Below are 18,615 nucleotides of genomic sequence, written 5' to 3'. Positions count from 1 at the left end.
AGTATGGTAAATTTTGTGCATTAATGCAGAACTATTTAGTTATTACAGAGTATTTTTTTTTACCGAATTCAGTATTAACTATCTTCGTTATGGCTTACTACAGCTTTAAAGTGTGTCCTTGCGCTACTCTTTGTGGGTGCACCGCCTTTACGGAAGATTCGTATGAATATATCGAGCGCCACTAACAGGGGTTCATCCCCTGGTTCCTCCTGAGTGTCTGGAAAATTCTCTGCCCTTCTTAAAGCGCCTGTCAGCTGCTAGGCTGCAAGACAACGTGTACCTGAAGTGATTTAACACAACGCACACATTCTGCTTGGATAGTATTCCCGGTGTATAACGACAGCAGTACGGCTAGCCGAGGGGTGACGCTTGTTTTATTTACAGTAGCGTCCATAAGTAAGTAAGGCTACCAATATAGCTGTAACAGACGTTGGTTAGCTAGCTAACGTTAGCGGTAGTCAGGTTGTCTCTTGCTGCACTTGGCGTGGGTTGAGAAGTACGCTAGTTAGCTTTAGCCACCACTACTATTAGCCAGTGTAATTGTGGTGCAGGTCAGAGGAGCAGAGTGGTGTAATCTGCTTTATGACAATGACTGCAGAAGAGCAGACAAGTGAAGGACAACACACAATTCCAATGGAAGGAGAGGACATCACACCAAAGAAAGACGGGGGCGTTTTAAAGGCAAGTGATTTTGTTTTGGTGGTGTATATTAATCCAGCTAGCTGAGTGGTTAGCTGCCTGCTGGTTGTTTACTTATAGGTTAGGCTAACGTTAGCTATTGTTAGCTAGGCTATCGCGTGCACTGTCAATAAAAGCAGCTTATGCTAGCTACAGTGTTGACAACATCGTAATTATTATATTTCCCTGCCATTGCTTTCATAGCTAACTTCTTTTCAAGGCTAGTTTGGCATCGCCTGATCAAATTGGAAATAATGAGTATCTGGCAAAGCCAATAAAACATGAGCCAGCCGATTCGTGAGGTTCCCATGCTGTGCCAGGGTGTCAACAACAAGAATAAATAGCCATTTCAAACGTCCACATTTCTATAGGGCGCTGCTGCTGCTTCTTTTTCTCTCGCTTAATTGGCGGATCACAAACAACTTAGACGTGCATAATACCACCTACTGTGTAACAGTGTGTAATATCACAACAATTAACTTTATTTACTAAATTCTTTCTATCTAGTGTTTTTTAGAATGTTAATAGTGGCTTCCTGGTTACTCGTACCCCCTCTACACCTCTTCCTTCCCAGTATTCCCATCAAACTCCACTCCCTCCCCGCCTCTCGGACTCTAGAAGGCTCCAGAAACCTGGAGATACTAAATGTTAAAGCTATTAATGCTGATGGGGCCGCACAGGGGTTTAACGTTACACTTGATCCACAAGGTTATGGCAGCCTTACTCATTTCAGTCCAAACTACAAGACTGCAGGGGGTTTATACAGGACACATGTGTGAAGCTGGCTTTGCATGTCTGATAAGATTTTTTGGGGGTTGTTTTTTTTTTAATTTCTGTATTTATGTTAACAAGTACAATGAAGTGTGATAAACTTTAGAGACACTCTTTATTTTTTTTTGTCCCCCACCCATTGCCAATGGTTCCACACAACATCTCTACAAATGCAATTTCAAATTAAACAAGTAAATAAATAGATAAGATAATAAGTAAGTAACATAAGGTAGAATAAACAAAAACAATACAACAAAATGTATATGTACATACACTTACGCATAAAAGGACAAATAAATAAAAATCAGTGCTTCTTTTTTTACATGGTGTTTAAGTCCTTGATTAAACTTGCCAAACAATAGTATTTGTAAACATAGATGTTGAAAATATATGTTTTGACAAGTATTGATAGAGTGTGCAATCTGTGGTCGATGCATACATTAGTCCTGTGGTGTCTTTATGACATTACTTTTTTAAATCCTCCAATGTTTTTTGATTAATTCTCCTCTTGCTGTCTGTTTTTCCAGGTGGTGAAAAGGGAAGGCACGGGCACAGAGCTGCCTATGACCGGTGATAAAGTGTTTGTACATTATGTGGGCACACTTCTGGATGGTACTCATTTCGACTCAAGCAGAGACAGAGGAGAGAAGTTTTCCTTTGAGTTGGGCAAAGGTTGGTCTCATATCTAGTAATCTCTATAAATGGATATCTGCACATGTATGCAGACACCAGACCAACAGCAGATGGGCTCTTTTATTGCATATCTGGCAGAGACATCAACACTCCTTTGTCATAGTTGCACAGCTAGTGTTGGTAATTAGTCTTCTTTATGTTTAGGGCAAGTAATAAAGGCGTGGGACATCGGCATAGCCACAATGAAAACAGGAGAGTTGTGCCAGCTCATCTGTAAGCCAGAGTATGCGTATGGATCTGCAGGCAGTCCACCCAAGATTCCCCCCAATGCCTCCCTTGTTTTTGAGGTAAGCGTTACTTATATCAAGTTACTTCGATCACAAGTTTATACTTCAAACCAGGGATGTCAAACATATGGCCTGGGGTTCAGAACCAGGCCTGTCAAATAGTCCAGTCTAGCCCATTGGATGACTGTGCACACCTAATATAGATGCACAGGTGAAGAGGTGCCGGTCAATTAAACAATCAGTACATTTACATCATCTTAGAAAGAGTCAGATTATTGTGTTAGTCTAACTAAAACTTGATGTTTAAAATATGTGTAAACACGTTAGTCCGACTGAAACTGGAGCAAATTGAATTTCTGGAAATTGGACTAACACACCCAGATATGCGACTGGAAGTCGAGCTATTCCGTCATGTTAACACCTCAGTCCGACTTAAACTTGAACTGGTGTTCTGCATGTGCTCCTTGTTGCTGCACTGGCCTCCCTTTGTGGTTAGGGGATAGGGACTGTCACTTATGAGAGGGGAAGCGGTGCTGCGAAACAGGTATTACAGGCATTTAGAAAAAAGGAAAGCACTGAGGAGGGACTTGTGTTATTAATTTTGGCTTAGGTGAGGGGCATACAACTTTAAAAAGTAGGATTTTATATTTGTTTCAAATGAAAAAATCCCATCCCAGCCACCCCCCCTCCTCTGAAAAATAAAGTACAGTCCCACAACACCAGCACAGAAGCTAAGCGATGTCCTGCTGTGGACGCAGCAAAACATATTTTAGCCACCCTCCCCCCCCCCCCCCCAACAGGTGTTTTTGATAAAACAGCCTCAAATCCCCTTTGGTAAGGGCTGTCTGACAGCAAAGTAGAGAATTGAAAATATTTTGAATATAGTGTACACTTAAACTGATATTGATTTTTTTAGGTGGCTTAAAACTTATCAATGAAGGCAGACTTTGCTCAGTGCTGTTTGACTATATATACTTTACGCAGCATCCCTAAGTTATTGTAAGTAAACAGTTATGATTGTGATTCAGTCTATAGCATAAAACGGGGCATATCTCCACTTGTCGTGAAGGAGTCGGACATGCTTCATCAATAAATGGATTGTCTCCCGCTGCTTGTATACTGGGACAAGGACAGCCGTCCAATTAAATGGCCTAGTCGAGCAATAACTGTAGCTCCATTAAACTGTACATGGAAACGTACTGAGTGAGAAGCCTGCTCTATGTAACATGCTGCTTCAGAGGCTTTTCACCCCACTTTACAAAAAGGCAGACTCATGTGCTGCAAAACTGAGGCAGTGGGAATGGAGTCATTCTCCTATATTTAGTAGGTTTACCCATTTTTGGAAAAACCCGGGTGCATGGGCTAATGTTGGTGGGATAGAGGTATAAGAGAAGAAACCATTGAAAAGTTTTCAAATACCTCTGTTACTGCTGGTGTCTACTGTTTGCCTGTTTTAATGTTTTTTATTATGCAGTGGCTTTACTGGTTCGGCCCACTTGAGATCAGATTGAGCTGTATGTCGCCTTTGAACTGAAATGAGTTTGACCTGCTTTAAATCATTTTTTTCTGGTTTGTGGTTGAAAACTATATTAATTTACACTTCTACACACTCTCAGGTGGAACTGTTTGATTTTCATGGCGAGGACATCACTGAAGATGAAGATGGAGGAATCATCCGTCGCATTATTACTAAAGGGCAGGGATACTCAAAGCCTAATGAAGGAGCTTCTGTTGACGGTAACACAGCCAGACACAGCTATTTGTTTGCTAATACATTTTGTTTGAATACAAGCCAAGTATACAACAGATTTTAAAAAGTGCAGGTACAACACTTTGTAGCATACATGGTGTAGAACTGGGCCACTTGTACTGTTCACATCACAAGCACTGAGACGCACTATCAAATTTTTACTGCAAACATTAACTTTTAACAGTTATAAAACATGACTCAAACTTGTACAAACTGTTGTAGTGCCATCAGACTGCATTTCAAGGTTTGTATTACATCCCCTACTTCCATCTCTGCACTGCTCGTAGCTAAAAGCCAACACCAGCAGTGCTCCTTTTGGTACATTGCATGTAGAGATAAAAGATGCTATTGTATTGAATTATAAAATAAGTTTTAAAACAAATGGTGGCCTCCCTGTCAATGTGCATACAGATTCCTGCACAACAGGCAAAAGGTGTTCTTTTTAAAGCTCATTTTTTCCCCTCTCAAGCTCATTGAGGGCTCAAATTTTACTCTACTTCAGATTTGAACTTTTACTAGGTTTACATCACCTATGCACGATCATGGGATTACTTTATATTTGTAGTGCTGATATGTTGACCTTGCTGTGATACATTTACATAATAACAGGAAACAAGCATCCTTAACAAGCAAAAGAGTCAAAGTGACAGTTGAACTTGCAACACTTGTCCACAGTTGCTACGGTCTGTCTATTGCATTCTTATCATTTAGTGGCTAAATCAAGAGTCTGATTTTTAGCCCAAACTAACCACAGAATTTCTCCACTTCTTTCAGTTACTGTGGAGGGTACCTGTGAGGGCCGTGCATTTGATGAGAGAGAACTGAAGTTTGAGATTGGAGACGGAGAGAGCCTTGGCTTCCCAGTGGGAGTGGAGAAAGCCATCATGGCTATGGAGCAGGGAGAGGAGGCAGTCTTCAACATTAAGCCTAAGTATGAACACTTGCTAAGATGCCCAATTTTGCAATTTTTATTTTTTTTAAAATTAAACTGCAACAGATTCTAAAGCATTTATCCACCACATTTGAAATAACAAATAAGTGTCTCTGATTTGTAGATATGGCTTTGGGAATACAGGCAGTGCAAAGTATAACATCCCTGGCGGAGCAACACTGCAATACAAAATCAAACTGACAGCCTTCGAGAAGGTAAACAGATCTTGCTGCTTTGTTGCAAACACAACTTGGCTTTAGTTGGCCAATTATATGTCAGTTGTGTACAGCAACGTTTTCCCTTCCACAAAGTGATTCATGTGCATTTTATTTTCTTAAGGCCAAGGAATCGTGGGAGATGAATACAGCAGAGAAGCTGGAACAGAGCAGCATTGTCAAAGTGAAGGGAACACAGTATTTTAAGGTGTGCAGTGGGGAATATACAAAGTACATAGCTATAAAGTGAATTTTAAAGACTTTCATGTTTTCTGACACACTGATTTCATATGCTTCAGGAGGGAAAATACAAGCAGGCGGCAGTGCAGTACAAAAGGATTGTGTCATGGCTGGAGCGTGAAACGGGTTTGTCAGAGGAGGACGATAAGAAGGCAAAATCACTGCGGCTGGCTGCACATCTCAACTTGGCCATGTGCTCCCTGAAACTACAAGAGCCAAACCAAGCCCTAGAAAATTGTGACAAGGTATTTACTACGTAATGTTTACTGAACTTGCCGTACTAGTCTGTGTTTCAGGTTTGTCAAAGTGTGAAGCTGTACTTCTTTTTATCAATAGAATAGGGAACACTATAATACCACCACTACTACTACTACTACTACTACTGCTGCTACTACTATTACTACCACTGCTACTACTACTAACAATAATACTTCTATTTATGTAGCACCTTTAAAAACTGTTTACAAAGTGCTTTGGCAAACAAGGCAAAGCAGAAGCAAGAAAGGTTTCTTGCAGGGGCAACATAAGAGCCAAACAATGATGCTGAATTAAAACCAGACAAAATATATTGTAGAATTAAACAAGAAAGAAATAATTATAAAGAAATACCAATAACAACCCATACCAATAAGAGTAAGTACATTCAAAGAATATTAGCAGTAAACACAGAAACACAATAAAGACAGAATAAAAGACTAAATGAAAAGACAAACTCCAATAGATTAAATTAAAACAGATGAAATAGATTAATTAAAATTTTATACCTGAAGTGTCTGCTCCATACAGAAGCAGCTGGCTTGCAGCACAGAGTAGCTAGAGCGAGATTTCCTCCTTTACATAAGGAGAGATGACCCAACAAGACGATTTTGAAGGATTTAGTATGAGGTGCAAAACTGTCCGCTTAGGCAGTATTTCGGATTTAAATCCAATGCTAATACGGGGACTGGTAATGATAATGAGGAAATATGAGTTGGTTACATGGCTAAGTTAGAGGCATGCAGCATATTGGCTGCAGCGCTTCATCTAACTGCTCGCAGTGGCTGCTCCTTATGTTCCATTACTTTCTGCAATATTTCAAACTGATGCACTATCAACAAATGTTCAAAATGACTGCTTTCTTGTTGTGCAGGTGCATTTTTGATAAGCTACAGTGACAGTGCTAAATCTCTCTGACAAACACTTTGCATTTCCTGGGATTTTTTCATAGCAAAAGTAAGTTTGTATTTGGCCAGGGAAAGGCTTTTGTTTGCTTGCTTGGTTTACATCAGCGGCAACTTCATGTCGCACTCTAGAGATATTGAGCATCATCGTTGAATAAAACATCCAGTGTTTTCATTGAAACTGGTGTTGTCATGAGTTTAACCAGTGGGAAAATGTCCTCACCGCGGCATCCCTGTTGTTTAAATATTTGATTTTTCATGATTTATTCAGTATTTAGCAGGTTAGAGAGTTTTGGTTTTAGTTTTTTATACCTTTATGTTGAGTTTAGCTTGTACAAACATCTGTTATATGGTAGTTTGCTTTATCTTAAATACTGTAAACATTTTTGCTGTTCTCTGTTCATAATTAAAGGCTCTGGAGTTGGATGCATCTAATGAGAAGGCGCTGTTCCGAAGGGGCGAGGCACTGTTTGGTATGAAGGAGTTTGAGAGGGCAAGAGACGACTTCCAGCAGGTCGTTCATCTGTATCCTGCCAACAAGGCTGCAAAGAGCCAGGTATGTGTCTTAAAGGATCATTCCAACAACTTTGAAGCTGGCTCTCATTTCCCTAGATCTTGCCATTATGAGAAGTTTGTTTCATATTCCAAAAAAAGCTTAAAGCCTCTGGAAACGTGGCTCTGACTGTGGCTGTGTTCATAAATCTGATGCTCTGCACTAAAATGAGAGAGCTGTTGTTTGAAGCAACAGAACGTTCTGTTTGTCCATGAATTAAGCAACTGTTAAGTTCATCACACATTCACTCTGTTTTTCGCTTTGCTGCCCCGTCTCCTCAGACAGAGCACCCAGAGTGAGCTCTGAAACTCCCAGACAGCACTGCTCTGGATAACCCACCGGTCCAGTTTGTGCCAGAGTGCACTTGAGCACTCAGAGTGGGTGCTTCTGAACGCACCCTATTGAAAGGAGCATTGAGGGATTTTAGTTTGACCTGTTACTGAAGTATCAAATGATCGCTGACTTTATTTTTGATCAGCTTTATCCATATTATGAGGTATGGATCGGGGATCGGGGAACCACACCCAAATCAAGCCAGCATCAGGAAATTGGGAAAAAACTAAAATAACAGTATTTCATCTTTAGATTGAGGCTAATGTCTAATCATTTTTTGTGCTTTTCATTATGCATGTAAGTGTAAAAGTTTTTGTTGATTTGGGTTACCAGAGGCTTTAAAAGAAATAAAGTGTGGCCTTGTTTGTTGTGAGACCTGGCTATAATAAATGTGCTATTTTATACCTCTTTTTCACTATTAGCCCCTGTTCTTGAACTGGTTCCCTTCAGGAATCTTGTAACCTTGGTTCTGTCAAGCAAACCAGCAAGCATTTCAACCAATTTTGAGCGAAACCATCATAACCAAGGATGTGTCATCAACAGAGGGTATTGCACAATGAAGTTAACACTAGTAAAAAAAAATCACGGGTTACATTGATCACCTGCAACTTTTGTTCTGTTATTACTGATATTTCTTTTCACCCCCCAAACAAGCATAAATCTACTTTAAATGATGCCACTGCATGCTTTTTTGTTCTGAGCATTTTCTCACTTGACCTCTCCTTCCTCTCTTTGCAACCTGTTGAATATGACACGCCCACTGATGCTGCAGATCACATGTCAGGTCAAAGAAAACCTGCTGGTTTTTTGGCTCCAGCTGAGAACCCAGTTTCCAGGTTCTGAACCAATTAATTTTTGTTGGAAAGGCTTTGAATGGTTCAGAATTATGTGCGGTAGAATGGGGTATTAAGTGTATTATTGTAACTAGTGTCAGCTCATTGGGCAAATACACTGTGCTGCTGCGTTCATTTGCTGGTTGCGAAACTGCCAATCTTAATTACAGAGTAAGTGTGTAAAAACGCCCAAGTGGGAACTACCTCTCAATATTGCTCATGTCAAATTAGTCACAGAAAAATGATAAATCTGGTCAGAGTGCATTTATTGTGTTGAGTTATATTGTATCATTTCTTCTGGCTGTATGTGTGCCATATCTGAAAATGTGGTTGTCTGACCTCTCCTTCATTATATTCTACCAGGTGAGTCTTTGTCAGAAACGTATCAAGGAGCAGCATGAGAAGGACAAACGCATCTACGCAAACATGTTCCAGAAATTTGCAGAGAGGGATTCAAAGGTGAATGATTGTTTCTTTTTTTTTTTTTTTTTAAATAGATTTTTAATTCTTTCTCCACATTCCCACAGACATTTCAGAATAAAAAAACAGAAAAAAGTTAAAATGACAATAATTACAGGAACTAAAATAAAGAGAAAATAGAAAGTGAAGGAGGGAAAAAAACACCATCTATACTAAAAAAGGCAGATACATTAACAGAGATGACCGGGCTATATTTTCTAAAAACAGCCACAAGAGGGTGGGATTAGCTTTTCAAGTGTGCCAGTGTGACTGACAGAAAACTGGGAAAAAAAACCTGCTGATTTTGATTTTTTTGTTCTCTCCTCATGAACAGAAAGAAGCAGAGAAGGTTAAGAGTGAGAGCAAGGAGAATGGCGATGAGGAGATGGATGTTGACAATGGGGAAAAGGAAACAGCAGGTGAAGCGAAGGCGTAGATGAAGATGTGACCGCTACAGTTCATCTGTACTTGAGACTTTTGTAACTTCAGCCATTTGTGTTTAAGGTGTGACTTTGTGTATGTGTGTGTGAGAATGACCGTGTCAATGACAGATAGGACTTCGGGAGCATCTTACTCTTTGCTGGCTTTCTTTGTGTCGGGGCTTTTTTGCTGCGGCAGCTATCTGTGGGGGTGGGGCTTCCCTAGCTGATGGCGCTGTGGGACACGGTTCTGATAAATGAATTGTGTGCCACAACAGCACCGTCTAAACCCCCTAAACCCACAGCTTTGAACTGCATGTGTTATCACAGTGTTTTGGGTAGGAAAAATGTGCAGCCAAGTGTTCCGTGCAGAATTTCACCCATCAAGGGCTAGACCATTCACCTTGCACTACCCTCTGCCCTCTACCCCTCCTCATGTCCTGTGCTTTCCATCTTACACTCCTCTCATGGGCCTACTGATCAATTCCTGGAGTTGTGATGGTTGTGTGCATAGATATGATGTGTCTGAACATTAGAGTGCCTGTGTCCCAAAGTATGTATGTAGCAGCACTGTGGAGAAATAAGACGTTAGCCAGGAATAGCTGTTGAATTTCATATTTCTCTCTCAGTCTAAAGACGGAGCTCCCCTCTAGCCCCCAGAAGGCAGGACTGTTCATTTTTACTTTGGAATTTTTGACTTTGTACTTTCTCTTTGTTTTTTTTGTCAAGTGTCGTGCTTGTGACTTCTGTAATGTTCTCAAAATGATGAATACAACCAACCACTTAACTGGAATATGTGCATTTTAAAGCAGCTAGAACGTACATGAATTAGCTTCTCCTGAACACACTCAAGTAATGAACAGTCAAGTCTTAGTCTTAATTTACTGTAAAAGTCCATGTGTGAACGTGTGCATATCCGGCTCCTCGCAGTCAGGCTGTTAAAGACGGTACGCCAGAAGATGTAAGCCTTGGTCATCGTCAGTCAGCAGCACTTGTAGAGCGGGGCAGAGACTGAACTGGGGGGCTAATTTAAAACAGGGGTGTGGGTGGTGTGTTGAGTTTATCTTTGTCTTTTGGAAGGGTCACTGCTTGGTCTGCCCTGACAGAAAGATATAATAAACAATAGCTACAACTTGATTGTTTGTGATTTTCTTGACTCTAACATCTGCACGTTTCTCCCCTGTCCTGTCAAATGCTTATAAATCAAATATGTTGAGCTAGAGCAGGACAATCTATTGATATATTAATTTGAGACAATGGGCCTCATGCAGTAACAATTTTCTTAAAGTTCTCATATCTTCTCTTAATTTTCTGGTTAGAGAAAATATTAAAGAGATCAACTCCAGATGCACCAAATGTTGTTAACCAGCCAAATTTGCTCTTACCAAGGTATGGGTGCAATGATGCATCCCACTTGATCTTAACCTTCAGCACAGGTAACGTCCCCTAAGCACCAAATAAGGGTAGGTTGTGTGCAAAGAATCTGACACATGAACAAGAGTGGAGACGTGACGCTAACAAGGCTGTAAGAAGAACTTCTGCAGGAGTGAAACGCATTGTTGAATAAACTTAAAATAAAAGTGATTTCAGGAAGATGCATTTAAGTAATACAAGTACACATGCACAAAGGTTTAAATGAATAATAAATCAAAATGATTAAAATAGATAAAAACAGCATTTCCTAATATATACAGTATATATGAGATCTGGAACAGTTTCACAGAAGTAATTTATTCCATGATAAGGAACTTATTTGTTGATAGATTCTTTATTAATCAAATTAGGTTTGTTACTGCAGTTTATTCACAGCTAACCATAAAAGCACATCTGCGAGTATCCACAGTAAAAAAAAAAACAAATACAAAAAAACTCACTTCTAAAAATCCAATAATAATAATTACCATGTGGCATGTCAAAAATTTGGTGTGCAAAAGTACAGTAATAAAAAACAGTTTTTTTAAAAGCATTAAAAAGTCTAATGGCAGCTGGAAGAAAAGTCTTTCTGCTGTGTTTAGTCCTGCATCTTGGTGGGATCAACTTGAAGGAACAGGCTGGTGGGGTTGTCCCACAACAACATATTGTCTTATTGATCTAATTTGAACTTATGGTTAACATAATTAAAAGAGAACTTTTCACATTCATTTATAATTGAATTGACATTTAAAACCTAGTTTGAGTTTTAGATGTGAATTTATAGCATAATCAGCCTGAAATTGTAATATTTAACACACTTAGCTTAAAAATAGCCAATTACTTCAGACATTTTGGATAGGTTTTAAAAAATTAGTAAATGAATTCATTCACTTGTCAATAGAATATCAATAAGTAATGATTTTGATGAATAATATTTTAAGAGAGACTGCTAAGAAGACATACAGTATGTCTGCTGATCTTTGTCTCTGAATTACAAATTGAATATTGTTGGGTTTTCCACTGTTGTTGGAACAAAGTAAGTCATTCCAATACATCAGTCAGCTGTGGGGAACTGTAAAATATTTTTATTTTAAAAGGCACAGTGCAAATGAATCAACACACAAGGTATAAAAATGCCAGAATTAGCCAGGAGGCTACTTTTCATCTGTAGTCCCTCGGCCATGGTGTTATAGAAGGCCTCCTAAAAAACAGCAAAACGAGAACAAGGATATGGAGCACACCGTTTAAAAGACTTCTTTGAACACATCAGCAAGAGAAAGAAAAACAAAACAAAACAAACAAACAAACAAGACATGCAATTTAAAGACTCTAAAATAATATACAGCTTCTGAAAGCATATTAAGTGACAGTGACATATGCACATATAGAATGACATAGCAAAGCAAGCAGCATATATAAATAACAGCATTAAAAAGAGTTTAGTACTGACAAATGCTTTAACTGAAAGATCTGCAAGCGTTAAGTTCTCTCATGTGAAATGGAATTACATTCCACTGTGGAGCCTCTGACAGACCAGGCTGATTAGCTAAAGAACTTTTCTGCAGCAGGATAGTAAAATCTCCTCTGATGGACCCCTGAATAACATGAGCTTTAGTTTTTCTGCTGATGTGGGCTACAAGTGGTAGCTGAACTCAGTTACGGGTGACTCTGGATACCAAGCACAAGTTTACATGTTATTAGGTCATCCCAACTTAAATTCTGATATTTTTTTAGAATTGGGTGTTTTGAGGACTTGTTTTTTATAGTATATAGGAGAGATGCTTTCCATTGTCCTCAATATATTTTTGATTAAGTGGCATCAGCATGTAAGCGTTTATATTTTTGGAGGTTTTTGTGTATTTAGAAATAAACCTAAAGTGAAATGTGTTTGCACTGCACTGCAGTGTATTTATTTGTATTGGACCCAGTGTGTACCTGCAGCCGTCAGGAGGTCATAGTCTTCCTTTTCAAGGACGGACAGGATCTGATCTGATCCTCCAGCTCTCTCACAGGGACACCAGTGTCAGTTTACGGACATGAGCTCCCTCCGGTGTGATTGCTGCCAAGAACCACCTGTTCTCTACAGGTGGATGATAGAACAAAGTAAAGGAGCGTTTACATTTCTGTCAACAGTTTGACATGATTTATTGTAGGCTGTCTTTGGTTTGATCGTATTTTCTTTATTGTGTGATATGGACATTATGAACTCTGGTTGCTGAGCAGTAGAAAGGGAGGTACAGGGGGGAATCAGCTGGGAGGCTCTGTTTCTGCTTTTTCCAGCTCAGCAGGAGCCATCTTCTCTTTGTTGCTTGTTTGGTTGTGTGACAGTAGTCAAAATAAACCATGTGAATATGGAGCCACAATGGACAAACAATCCTTAGGCTATGAAATGCATCAGCAGTGACAATTTTATCACAAGTGTGTTTCATTTCCATTGCATCAAAATAAGGGATTTCTGTTGAGTTACCCAACAGTTTTACACAATAAATTAACTGCCAACAAATTACCGTAAGATTACTTTAGAGGTTATTTGTGGGCTGATTATTCTGTAATTGTTTAATAATCAAATTATATAGTGGCCAGCATATTCAATTACAGAATTATGTTAATACTAATATGTAAGTAATGGCACAATAACCTGTCTATTCTATAACCCTTTCTGAGCATTCTCTTCTGTTAGAAAAGTGTATTAGCTCATGTTGAATGTCTAAAAGAGTAGCACATCAAAATCTTTCTACTCAAATGGATGTATTGTTAAACTAGTGCAAATGTGGTGAAGTGAAGTATTAACCCCTTCATGTTGTTTACCTTTATTGTTAGGGACTGTACTTTGGAGGCAGCTGGCTTGGGTGTGTCTTCTTCTTCTTCTTCTTTTTTTTAAATGTAATCTTAATCCTCCCTGAAGCTGCAGATATTGTTGTTGTTGTTAGATATTGTTGATTGTTTGTTTGTTTGTTTGTTTTTCACAGTTTCTCCCTATGATATAAATGGTTTGATTTTCTTGATTATTAAATAAAACATGCCTTTTAACCCTTTGAATCCTGGATCAATGTCAGTTTTCTAACGCAGCATTCAGACATCTTTCACAAGCATTTGAAACTCTGAAGTATAAGTATGTGGGGGAAAGGTGACCAGCAATTTGGGAAGAAATGTTCAGCAAAATGCAAGAAATTGATTGGTGGGAAAACATAGATAGGAAGAGAGAATTCAGTTAAAAAAGGAAAACTATAGCTCTAATTATTATTTTGTTACAGAAAGAATATAGATTTATACAATATTATCATTGTTGTTGTTGTTATTTTTTCACATTTTTTTCAGGTAATTTTCTTGTTACTTTTTACTTTTTTGTTGTTGCTTTTTTTGCTTTTTATGGAGGTATTTCTTGTAAAGTTGCTTATTGCCCTTTTCCATGTTTATGAATAAAATCAAGCTAATTTGTCCAGGTTTCAAAGGGTTAATAATGGACAGACCCTGAGCAAATAAAAAGAATAGCCACGAAGTGCGCGGGTAGCATTGATAATGAGATGTAAGGCTGTGTGTTTAGCTCGTGTAACGTGCGGCTGTTTGCTGAAGGCAAGGAGAGGCACCATTAGACGCCTTTGGTAATGGGGCTTCTACCTGTCCCAGGTAAATCCCTCAGTGAGGGCTGATGACTGCAATCCATGTTTACGCCTCCCTGCAGTCTCAGAGCGACTGGTGTCAGGTTCACGACAAACAAACAGCGTTTCCGCTTTTAGATTTCAAAATAAAAAACGCAAACCTGTCCGTGCAATACAGTGCGCTGAACTAAAAATAACACAAGACATTTTATCGGTAAAATACAGTGAGGGGAAGACTCTTCATCACGGCGCGTGTAGGCAAAGGTGTAATGTCACAAGTAATAGTACTTCCTATTAAGTATTTTTGGGAGAATCTGTTCCTCACTTGAGTTTTTATTTGTCTGTCAACCTTCTCCCCACTACTTGTTCTGAATAAAATGATATACTAACAATATACTTTTACTCCACTATTTGTCATTTAAGTATTTGAGTTACTTATTACAAAATTGTGTGGGGAGGGGAAGAGGGGAGGGACGGACTAATGGGGGGAAACGAAAAACTTGTTCTTTAAATCCTTCAAGTTGTGAAAAAAAAACAACAATAACTTTTTTTCAAGTGTAGGCTATTATAGGCTCCCCTTTAAGGTGGTGTATGTGAGGAAGAAATAATTAATTCATAACTCTAAAAATTATGAGCGCTTGCTTTTTGTTAACAGCATTTACATGCACTCTTCCTTTCATTCCTTAAGTAGCCTACATTCAACCCTCTAACAATTGGAATAATATCAGTTTTCTTGTGCTGCCTTTAGATATACTTCAAGCATTTGATTTCTTTGGAAAACATGGGCAAAATGCAGCTTGGCAAGAAATGTCCCGTAAATTGCAAAAAAAGTGCTGGGGTGATTGATAGATATTAACAAAAAAGTGAAAAATGTCCAGAAAATACAAAACTTATAATTATATATTTTAAATTATGTTACAGGAAAAAAAAAAGATTCCCCCTGCCTCTCCCCCTCTCTAACATTTTCTATTCTTTTTTTTTCTTTTTCTTTTTTAAAATTATTTTTTCTCCTCTGCTATTTCAGGTAATTTTCTTGGAACCTTTAACTAATTTCTTGCCATTTTTCCCCTTCTTTTGGCCATTCCTTGTTAACTCTTTGACACCTGAGCAAACTGGCTTGACATCTTTTAAAAGCATGGGTAGAAAATGATGAGTAACTTATCAAGACATGGCCCAAATAACAAGAAATGAAGAAAATTGCCTGAAAATAAGCCAAAAAGAAACGTAATTAAAAAAGAGAAAAAAGAGACGGAATTACATCAAGAAGTTACTTAAATGCAGATATTTTCTATGACAGAATATATGTTTTGATAAAAATATAGTGCAATAAATATCAGATAGGCCTATTTTCAGATTTGTACTCAAGTGATAGTCTAATACAATAGGCGTCTTTAACTTCTACCAATGTAATTTTCTGGTAAGAAATCTGTACTTTTACTGAAGTAGCTAAGGCTTCCAGGTGCGTCATTCACCACTGCGGTCATGTTCGCGTTTCGGCTGCAATTATTTATTTAATATGTCGACACTGTGACATACTCTGGCTTTTACTCTGAAGGCACAACTGGCTCCTTTCCGGTCTTTCTCGTGCGTCGTCTCTGTGGACTCGTGAAGTTGTGAGTAGAGCTGGAGTGAGATTTCAGTGCCCATTGCGTTGTTTGTGCGGCTCGCTGTGTGGTGTGAGCAGAGGTGAGGACGGCAGCGCTCTGCGAGGACAGCCAGCACAAAGCTCTCCGTCAGACGACCGGCAGAGCTTCGTGGAGATTACCGGAGGTCATGGTGGGAGCCCGCAGGGACCGCGCGCGCCGGGGACATCCAGGGCGCCGGTAGTGCCCAACCTCTGGGGGGCAGGCGGACAGGCTCACGGTGGGGTCGGCCCCCTCCTGATGACAAGGCGGGCGACCCGACCGATGAAGAACTCGGAGCTTTGACCCGGGAGCCACGATGATCGCGGCGTTTTTCCCCCTGAAGAAACTGCGGCGTAACGGCAGATACTTTTTGTTCGGGGCGATCCTGTTGGTCGGAGCTGTGGCCGTCTACCATGAGATGGTCGCTGCTAAAGCGTGGAGCAGTGATGCCAGTAAGTGTGTGGCTGCCTCTCTTGACACCGTTACCACAGCTCTCACTCAACAAGTGTTTTACCTCCAAACTTTTCTTCCAGTCATGCATCATGTAGAGTGCACTTTGAACAACATCAACAGCAGCCTGAGTAAAAAAGCAGCAAATCAAGCTGATCAAGCTGCACTTACATGTAAGGCATCGTGCAACTTGAACGTTAGGTAAAAATTGTGCAACTTTCAAAGAAATGATGCAGCAATAACTTCCTTACTGAGGATGTTCACGTTTTGTTGAGCTCACCTTGTTTCACCCTTTTCCATTCATGGATCTTTTGAAGCTGTATGGTCATGTAAAATAGGACTGCATTATTTAAAAAAAGTTGTTTCCCCCACTTTATCTCCAAATACTTTTCAGTACAGACATTGACATGGATTTATTTTACTCTATTGGCTGATTCCAATTGAATACGTAGGCTATGTAATGTAGACAAACAGATATGAGTTCTCTTGAGTTCTCTCTTGATTTTTTTCCTCTTTTAAATGGGGGAAAAACAAATGGTGACCTTACAGGTACAAAACAAACAAACAAAAACAACACACACACACACGCACACACACACACACACAAGGACAGAAAAAAGAAAAAAGTTGACACACAAAGCTTGATAAGGTGTGCAGCAAATCACTTAAGGATAATTCCTAACATTTCTACAGTCCGTAACTCAAATGAACATTATTGAGATTATAGGATGGGAAATCTGTGAGCTGGAGTATCTTATAAACATCTAACAATAAAGCAGAGGTGAGAAATCACCAGAGGACCCACCACGACAAATAAAAAAAACAACTGAGAGTTCATATAAGATATGCTGATATATTTAGATTTATTACATTTTTTCCAACTGCAAATGAAGCTATGTTCTCAAAGGAAAACTGTGAACACCCGTTTTTACTAATAAGACCAAGTTTTCAGTCTGTTCATCTCACTTCAGTCACTTTTATTAAAAGAAATAGTCTCTTGTGGTCTGAAAAAAAAATAGATTTTGTTGTTCTAGTAGGCTACCAAAAGTTCATCTTGCATTTGTGATATTAATAATTTATATGATTAGAAAGTAAATACTTGACTTGGGTGTTTATGCAGTATTGCAAGGATACTATGCTGTATTGATTTTTTTGATTGGGTGGCAGTTTAACTACATAAAAATCAGTACTTGAAAAGTTTTTTTCAGTTGGTGACTACTTTGGGTCATTCAGTTTTTGATGTTAATCACAAAGTACATATTCCTAGTCTTCTCAGGTCTTTCTTTTTATTTCTTTCTTTTTCTTTCCATAGGATATGCCACAGTGCCTCATCTTATTGGCCACAGTTGTCTTCCATTGACAATCCCTAATTTTTTTAACTAAAATCACCTCTGATTTGCAGGCAAGATGTGATTAAATATTATGCATTCCCTAAAAGTTCCACACCAACAAGTGCTCCTATCATCTCCCTTAGAGCACATCCTCAGGCTGTTTATGTAATGACTGGCGTACTCTAGTCCCTAAATCAAACACACCTACACTTAACTCCAAGTCACTTCAGTTGTAGCTCTGATTAACAACATGAGTTTCCAGACTCCAGAGATTATGATCATTTCCCATGATGTAACATGGATTTGAACTACTTTTGAAACTAGTTTTACCTTGACAAGCTGTTATTTTGAGTATTTAAGATGTCGTCTAAGTACTTTTCATCATGGAGTAGCTAGTAGTTTAATAAACTACAGTTTCAATAAATTTTTCCCAACACTAATCACAAAGCTGACTCATCACCTCTCTGTCAGCAAACATCTCTTCACTCGGCGGATTTCCATTAACCCTCAAATTGTGCTAATTGAAACTGTGAATATAAAATATGCCTAATGGAAACATGTAAGTTTTATAAAAGAAAAAAAAAGCTGCATTGGATAGCATGGAAAATAACATAGAACATGTTTAGATAACTGTCAATGCAATATGAAACACCACAGATACATTCTGTAGAAGTTCTCCTCTGAGCATTAATTGGAATATATTTTACATCTGCTTTTACTTTTCATGAATGATGCTGGATGCATTTGCACAGGAAACATGAGCCTCCAGCAGGTGAGACAACAGGTCGATCTAAAGAGCTGCAGTTGTGTGTGTGTGTGTGTGTGTGTGTGTGTGTGTGTGTGTGTGTGTGTGTGTGTGTGTGTGTTTTAGCACGAGAAAAAAGCATGAGGGGTGGGGGAGAGGAGGTCAGATTGCAGGTTTTACACTCAAGAGG

The 18,615-nt window shown here is 39.0% G+C and overlaps 2 protein-coding genes across 2 annotated transcripts in view; both read left to right on the top strand.

The window, feature by feature from the left end:
* Positions 1–10,399, top strand: fkbp4 (FKBP prolyl isomerase 4). The gene is made up of 11 exons (XM_042496293.1): positions 1–681; positions 1,977–2,121; positions 2,287–2,429; positions 3,986–4,106; positions 4,894–5,050; positions 5,175–5,265; positions 5,390–5,473; positions 5,565–5,750; positions 7,078–7,221; positions 8,748–8,843; positions 9,178–10,399. The coding sequence occupies exons 1-11, from the start codon at positions 583–585 to the stop codon at positions 9,277–9,279; spliced, it is 1,368 nt and encodes a 455-aa protein (XP_042352227.1). The 5' UTR covers positions 1–582; the 3' UTR covers positions 9,280–10,399.
* A 5,473-nt stretch (positions 10,400–15,872) lies between these two features.
* Positions 15,873–18,615, top strand: part of b4galnt3b (beta-1,4-N-acetyl-galactosaminyl transferase 3b) — a 35,054-nt gene continuing 32,311 nt past the window's right edge. Inside the window, 1 exon segment of the mRNA XM_042495927.1 lies at positions 15,873–16,351. Within this exon segment, the coding sequence (XP_042351861.1) occupies positions 16,216–16,351 (136 nt within the window). The 5' untranslated portion in view covers positions 15,873–16,215.

Source organism: Plectropomus leopardus, chromosome 11 (assembly GCF_008729295.1).
Source record: "Plectropomus leopardus isolate mb chromosome 11, YSFRI_Pleo_2.0, whole genome shotgun sequence".
Taxonomy (NCBI): domain Eukaryota; kingdom Metazoa; phylum Chordata; class Actinopteri; order Perciformes; family Serranidae; genus Plectropomus; species Plectropomus leopardus.
This window is presented reverse-complemented; position numbering and strand designations above follow the sequence as displayed.

Excerpts from the sequence above, each read along its gene's own strand:
- fkbp4 (XM_042496293.1), top strand. The coding sequence starts at position 583 with ATGACAATGACTGCAGAAGAGCAGACAAGTGAAGGACAACACACAATT. Across the intron at positions 2,430-3,985 it reads ATGCCTCCCTTGTTTTTGAG|GTGGAACTGTTTGATTTTCA; the intron begins GTAAGCGTTACT and ends ACACACTCTCAG. Across the intron at positions 5,751-7,077 it reads CCCTAGAAAATTGTGACAAG|GCTCTGGAGTTGGATGCATC; the intron begins GTATTTACTACG and ends TCATAATTAAAG.